Here is an 8,180-nt window from a genome sequence, read left to right on the forward strand (position 1 = left end):
AGACCCTGACCACAGATGGCATATCGAATGACGAGCTCTTTCCTTCACTTTCTCACCCCTTCACTTATCAATCACTCCTCACCTCAACTTCTACACACTGATTACTGTTAAATTGTGTGTGTGTGTGTGCGTGTGCATGTGTGTGTGTGTGTGTGTGTGTGTGTGCGTGCTTCCATTTAAATAATCTCCAGTGACTTTAAACTACTTTTCAACACTTTTAAACATTCAAATTTAAAGTTTTTTCCACCTAAAGAGTTCACCAAATCAGATATATATCATTGCCCGCATCATCTTCCAGGTTCTACGTTCTAGGTGATGAGCTCCCCGCCCTGGTTTTGTCCCCCCCCCCCCCCCCGAAAAACACCACGACTCAATCTCAGAATGCAGAGCGATAGGCGGGAGGTATCGGCTCCTCTCTTTTTTCGGCGCTGATGACTGATTTTATTGACTGGAAAATTAAATCACTTTGATATAGAAACCGTTGGCCCATAGCGGCGGCCTCTCAACTGAAGGATGCTCTTCTTTACAGCAGCTGAAGAATGCTAGGGAATGAAATGTTCGGAGCCTTTTGCAAAAACTAAACTTAACATTTTTTAATAATGTAGAGTATTTAAAATGATTGTAGGAAAGCTTCTTTGATAGATTAGTAGATTTTAAAGGAAGTATGAGTGATTTTTTCTGCACTTGATGAATATTTCTGCATCCAAACACAAACATGATCCCACACACTGTATGCATGTGGTTATACTGTGTGTGTGTGTGTGTGTGTGTGTGTGTGTGTGTGTGTCCCTGTGTGTGTGCGCCCTTCCTGCTCTTCCTGGAAGCAGAGGCGCAGGTTTGTGCTGGAAGGTGGATAGTGTTGCCGGGCTCGCTGTCAGCCTGCTGCTGGTGTTAAGGATGGATGTTGGGAGACGGAGGGGAAGGCATATCACCGTGTCACATCTCAGACCACCGGGTGCCCCGCCCCGCAGTCGATGACACGTCCGCCTCCGCCTCCGTCTCCGTCTCCGTCTCTGCTTGCCTCTTCTTTTCTTCTTTTTTTTTTTTTTTTTAAAAGACCAAGCCTTCTTTTCTTTTCTCCTCCTTCTTCTTCTATTTCTTCCCTCAACTTCTCCTGCATGTGAGACTTTGATTAATAGGATCAACTCACTGAGGAGTCCAGTCTGCTGAAAAGAATCATTATCATCTGGGGTCACGTTGAGATACATCAGACATTAACTCATGATTCATCTTATCTGTCTATTATTATATATATTTTATTCTACTCATTTAAAAAGTCTCTAAAAATGTGGCTCACAGCAGGAAGTGTTTCTGATCAATATTTAGCTTATTTTGATGCTTCCTGCTCATAAAAGTTAACTAAGATGAGATAAAAGTGTCACAAATATCTTTTTTTTTTGTTTTTTTAGAAGAAGATTTTCCAGATCCGACAGACGAGGTCACCGAGATGAACTGCAAACAAGGTCAGAACCTTTATTAGACTCATCATTTCCCACCCTCATAGTTCACAGAGATCAGCTCAAGGGTCAGTAACAAATGAAGGTTGGCAAGATGAGCAATTCAAAAACATATAAGCAGCATCAGGTTTGTTAAAATGTATATTTTGTATTTTTGTTGGTTTGCAAATGTCATATGAAATGACATTTGCACCAATTTTTTTTTAACCAAAAGTAAGACTGAATGCTTCTGAAAATGTCAAATGGTGTAACCACAAAAGAATGATGACATGATTCTCCAGATTAAAGGTAATATTTAGAACAATAGTATTCCATTAGCTTTATTTAATATAAAAGTTATAATGTAAGATCATGCCAAACTAGTTGATATGGTGTTTTATTGACTCTTTACTGTTTTTAAGTAAGTTGAATTATTTGGTGCAAAGTTTTTATGGTTACACCACTTAGACATTTTTACCATAATCCTCTAATATATTCTCTCTAAATGGATTAAAAGCAGAAATTTGATGCTGGGTCCACAAAAAAGGATGTGTTCAAGTTATTCATACGTTTATTTTCACATTTTAACTCCTTTAAATTTAAACTAAACCACATGGACACTAAAAAAAACAACCTCATTGAACCTCAACTGTTTGGTAGAGAGGTCACTTTGTGTCATGATCTCTATTTAACTTAAAAGGTTTTGGGAAATCTTGACCACTTGTATGAGGCATGTATCAGATTTGGCTACGGTTGCTAGTAGATACGGGCCGTGCTAGAATACCACCAACGAAGAAGAACACAAGACCAAAATCATTGCAGTCCATCCAGACATTTTTAAAGTTGAATTAAATTTTTCTCTAGTATGTTTTAAAAACCAACCATTTGATAGACGTCTGTAAAACATCAAATTTAGGGTCAATAAGACAAAAAAAAAAACATGTTTTATGTTGCCATGGCTCTAAAGAAGCAGGAAAAGCAAAGAAATGTGTCTTAAGATGTGAGAAAAGAGTCATCTAGTTGGTTTTTTGAGTTTTTTTTTTTTTTTGCTCTTCATTTCTCTTCCAGCTTGGTCATCAGATTACGCTAACTACTACCAGGGTTTATGGGACTGCCATGCCGACGAGCCGGACGAGCTGGCCTTCCAGAGAGGAGATCTCATCTACATCATTAGCAAGGTCAGCGAGCTTCCACACCGGCTCATTTCAAAACTTCTCCGAGAGTTCGAGTTGTGTCTTTTTTATCTGACGTGTCGACACTGTCACCGTCTGTTAAAAAGTGAGATTACCCTCCTCTCTCTCTCTCTCTCTCTCTCTCTCCTGTTTTCATCTCTAATCGCAATAAACAATCTCTCCTGATCGCACCCTCGCCTCGTATTAGACACAATTACAAGCTCTACAAGCGCAATTACAGTAGTTTTCAAAATGAGACCGAATGCGTAATTATTTAAGGGTTAAACAACATCAACTTCCAGTAATCACTTTCTCCTCGTTTAACCCCCCCCCCCCCCCCCCCCACCCCACTCCGCCCGAACACGCTGATAAACCTCCCATCTCTCCCCCCTTTGCTCCCCCCGGACATCTAAACTCCTTCTCCGTCGGGATGCGTTTTGTGTCCCCGACGCCGCCGCAGAGAAAAGCACCGACAGCGGCGTCGTCGTCTACTGGCGCGGGCCACTAGGGTGAAGTGCCATTTGGGGCGCTGGGTAATGGCGCTGTTGTTCATTACGGAGCCTCTATCACACAGGGGTTAATTGAGTAGGCAGCCATGCGAAGCTCTTCCTTTCTGTTTGACATAAACTGCAGGTGAAGCCATCCTGCATCTCTTTTTCTTCTTTCCTCTCAATCTATTTCCTCGTGTTTTATGGCCGGCGTGTAGTTACATGCAGAGTATCTACCAGTGAAAAGACACCCTACTGGAAATCAAAGGGGCTTGTAATTTGGACTTTTTTTTTTTTTTACTGTGCTGCAAACTGTTGCTGCTATTGGCCGGTTTGAAATTGAATCATCATGTTTGTACATTTAGAAAAAGAAGAGAGATGATACAGTATATTCAGCTTCTTTTTAAAGTTAGTATTTATGTGATAGAGGTCAAGAAATGATGTCACGTCATGATTTCTTTCATCTTTAATCACAGATACATAAAATAAAGCTACTGTTGAGATTCTTTAAACCCTGATGCATAAACATAAATCTTGATTTCTTTAGTTTACTATAAAAGGAAAGCACTGTTGAGATTTTAAAGTGGTTAAAATTCAGCTTTATTTTATGTATCTGTGATTAAAGATGCAAGAAATCATGACGTGACATCACATAACAGCTGGATGTACTGTGTCGTCTCTCTTTTTTGATGATGTCATGTCATGATTTCTTTCATCTTTAATCACAGATACATAAAATAAAGCTGAATTTTAACCACTTCAATTCAAAATCTTCCTTTTTATAGTAAATGAAAGAAATCAAGATCGAGATAGAGAAGTGAACAGTATCTGTATCAGTGTTGAAAGAATCTCAACATGCCTTTGAAATTGAGTCATCATGTTATATGTGTGTGGAAAAAGAGAGATGATACAGTACATCCAGCTGTTATGTGATGTCACGTCATGATTTCTTTCATCTTTTAATCACTGATACATAAAATAAAGCTGAATTTTAACCATTTTAAAATCTCAACAATGCTTTCCTTTTATAGTAAACTAAAGAAATCAAGATTTATGTTTATGCATCAGGGTTTAAAGAATCTCAGCAGTAGCTTTATTTTATGTATCTGTGATTAAAGATGAAAGAAATCATGACATGACATCATTTCTTGACCTCTATCACATAAATACTAACTTTAAAAAAAAGGCTGAATATACGGTATCATCTCTCTTCTTTTTCTAAATGTACAAACATGATGATTCAATTTCAAATGCATCAAAATTCACAATTCTCTCTCTTTTATAGTAAACTAAAGAAATCAAGATCTGTGTCTGAATCAACGTTGAAAGAATCTCAACACACACACACACACACACACACACACACACACACACACACACACACACACACACACACACGCCCCTTTTCTTTTCTTTTTTTTGTTTTCTTTCTAAAAGATATGGCACTCAGGTGAAATATGCTCCTCACAGATGATGGAGTTTTAATTGAGGCTCTGTTGGCAGTGTCAGATTAATGAGATGCCAGCGTTCTCCGTCTGCGTGTGCTGGTTGATAGGGGAAAATGTCAAAACAGCCGTGTCCATTTTTCACATACACATACACACACACACACACACACACACACACACACACACACACGGATGACAAAGGCAGCAAGCAGCGTACGTGGGGGGAAACAAAAGAGAAGGAGAGGGAGGGAAAGGGAAGGGAAGGGAAGGGACCTGTGCTGGCTTCTTCAGCCCTCGTATTACTTTTCACTGTAGGGATCAGATTACCTCCGAGTAGCCGAAAACTCGAAGCGAGAAGCAAGAGACTCTTATTTTGTCAAAAGCTTCCACACCCCGAAATCATAACACACTGTCAGGACTACGAGAGGACTATTCTAACTCTCCTCCTCCTCCTCCTCCTCCTCCTCCTCCTCCTCCTTCCTAATAATAATAATGGGGGCTTTTAAAAAGTAAAGGGTCCGCTCGTAAATTATTTAAAGGTTGATCTCCGGGACTTGCTTTACGACCGTTTTTTTTAGGAGGGTTTTTTTTATGTGACGACGTGACGACTCCACCCGTGTCCCATATTTTTTACGTCCTAATAGCATCACATCTCCCTCATGAATAGCATTATTTGGATTATAGCTTGTAATCGGCTATTTATTTTAATGAGACCTTTGGGAGGGCTTCCCCTGCGTCTTATGTGTGTAAACCCAACCACCACCACCAACACCAACACCAACGCCAACACCCCTCTCTTTTTTTTTCGCTTTTGCTGCTGGCATTCAAGTATCGGGGCGGGGGGGATTCCTGAGAACCCTGACCTCGATGAGTGAAATACGGGCCCTTGGCTAGAACTCAAGTCCTGTCGCTTAACTGGGGACCCAGACACATGAAATGGCCGTAATAAAACCAGGGCCCATAAATTCTCTCAGAGGGTGGGAGGCCTGGTTGTCTGTGCTGTTATGTCAACACTGACCATAATTACAACGTAATAAGGACACGCTCTAAGTGCTAAATCAATGGTGCTAACAAACTGTTATTTTTAAAGCTGGGATGTGATTGACTGCCGAAGTGCAGAACGGGATAGCCACAGGCGCGGTGTCGTATGGCTGTGAACTGAGGAGAACATGCCGATTGTATAAAAGGCCCTCATCCATCATTATTGATCTCTCACTTACTGTAAAGTGGGGGCATTTTTACTGTATTTGTGTCCCCCCCCCAACCCCCTAACCCCCCTCCCTCCACCCCCCTCTCTTCTCTCTCTCTCTCTCTATGTGTGTGTGTGTGTGTGTGTGTGTGTGTGTGTATCGGTGACAAAGTAAATAAATTAGGAACCTCACAACTCATGTGAATCCCATTAGTTCAACATTAGTTAATCTCATAGACGCGTCCCCGGTTACAGCGATGTCTAACTTCCTCAGCGACGACGACGACGACGCTCTGCTCAAGCCGCTCTGATACATGAGGTAGAAACGCACCGTGAAATCCATCTTAGGATTTTTTTATTTCTTTTTTTCTTTCTTTTTTTTTTTTTTGGTACTCTGGCATTTCATTTCTGAACGCTTGCATTTTTCTAATTCGCATTACACACATTTTAGTGTGCTGTGACAAATAACGGAGTAAGCTCTGGGGTTTTTTTGCCACATCACCACACACACACACACACACACACACACACACACACACACACACACACACACACACACACACACACACAGACACACACACACACACACTTTGATTTTTCTTCTTTTTTTTTTTTGCTTTGTTTTTAACTCGATTTAAATTGTTTCGATGCTTCACAATCATTTCCCCTCCTTCACATCCGCCTCCACGCTGCATCACAAAGCCCCCCCTCCACCCCCCCCCCCTCCCTGTAACACCATGTAAAGGTATATTTGAGGATTTACAATGTGTTGTTACTCCATCCACATGAATCTATCACACAGGAAGGAGAATATAAAATGCTCTTGTTTCACCTCGCCCTGACATGTGTGACGCTGGCATACGTCCCCCTTTAAACCATAAGGTTGTCCTGCTTTCTTTTTTTTTTTTAATTTATGTATCCAGAATCAAAAGATGGTGGTGGTGGTGGTGGTGGTGGGCTCTACAGGTCAGCTGTCACATTCCTGTATTCCCACAGGCACTCATGGAGAACGGCAGGATGGAGTAGGGAAGAGATTTATGACACAAAACCCCATCCAGGGTCCTTAAAACTCTGGCAAGCACTGCCGCCGCCACCACTGCCACCTCCACCCCCCCCCCCCCCCCCTCTCTCCTCTATTTCGTCGCCTCTCTTCCTCCAAAGCGCCGTCCAACCAAAAACCCGGAGAGAGGGCGACCGTCCAGCCAATCCGGTGCATCTCCCAAAACATTTGACCAAAGTGTTGCTCGTTTAGAGACAATGAGAACGTGGACACCAGTGACACCTTGTGGCGGCTTCAAGAGGACATTTTTATGTTCTTATATATATATAAATATATATATAAATGCCAACTTATACAAACACATAGCTGATTTACTGCATTAGAGATTTACTCGCTGTAGTAAAAAGCATAAATTCTCCCAAAACTCCACTTCTTGTTTTAAAAGCAGCACATTTAACATTTAATCCAAGCTACCTGTGACACTTCTTAAAAAAAAAAAGGAAAATGTTAAGGTCATAACACTCTCCTCCTCCTGTTTTACAAGCTTTTTTTTTTTTTTTTTTTGGCCGACAGCCCGCAGGTCACATCGACTGAAAGCGGCTAAAGAAAAAGGAAAAGTGGGCAAACAATCAGATGGGAAAAGTCAAGCAAGAGAGACAAAGAGTGGGGATCCCTTTATTCTTTTGTGTGTGAACCCTTTTCCCCCCCTCTTCTTCTTCTCTTCTCTTTTTCTCCTTTTCTCTATCACACACACACACACACACACACATACACCCATTTAAAGACCCCTAGCTGCTATTGAGGCTATAGACACCAAGACACTATAGACAGGCAAAAGACATCCTATTTACCACCCAAAGTAGCAGGGGGTGAGTCTGGGGTTTGGGGTCATGCAGGAGGCAGCGGTCATCCCTCGGTCAACTACAGTAGGTCATTATTCAAGCCCGAGCCAATAGCCCAGAACCCTCCGTCCGAGCAAAACCCAACCCCCCCACCCCCACCCCCGAATCTATTCTGCTTAATTATTATAAATGAGGGGCGGCGTAAACAGCCATCATTACAGACACTCAGTGGCATACACAAATCCACTTTAAATTGCTATTAAGTTAAGGAGCTATCTGTAATCCCAGGCGTGCATTAGAAAGGAGCAGAGTAGAGTTTTTTTTTTTTTTTTTTTCCTTGTTTTATTAAATCTCATCGTCCCTGAGATATTTTCGAACGTTCTCATGCTCTGTCATGTTTCCAATTTGAAGCCAATTCAATGATTTAATTAAAAGCCCCCGCTTAGGAACAAAAAAAAAAAAAAAAAAGAAGGACACTAAAGTAGCCGTTTCCATCTCTGGTTGTGTGCAGAATTATCATCCATATTTCTCTGGATCTGGATATGGGGATTTTTTTGGCACTGTCTTTGTAAAAATACCCCCCCACCCCTCGCCCCCCCTCCCGC

At 41.4% G+C, this 8,180-nt stretch overlaps 1 protein-coding gene across 1 annotated transcript in view; it reads left to right on the top strand.

Annotated features, from left to right (window-relative positions):
- skap1 (src kinase associated phosphoprotein 1) overlaps positions 1 to 8,180 on the top strand; it is a 41,172-nt gene that overhangs the window by 26,194 nt on the left and 6,798 nt on the right. The window contains exons 10-11 of the mRNA XM_053341467.1: positions 1,410 to 1,463; positions 2,505 to 2,614. Of these exons, the coding sequence (XP_053197442.1) occupies positions 1,410 to 1,463; positions 2,505 to 2,614 (164 nt within the window). The remainder of the gene's footprint in view (positions 1 to 1,409; positions 1,464 to 2,504; positions 2,615 to 8,180) is intronic.

The sequence above is a fragment of the Scomber japonicus genome, chromosome 20 (genome assembly GCF_027409825.1).
Source record: "Scomber japonicus isolate fScoJap1 chromosome 20, fScoJap1.pri, whole genome shotgun sequence".
NCBI lineage: Eukaryota > Metazoa > Chordata > Actinopteri > Scombriformes > Scombridae > Scomber > Scomber japonicus.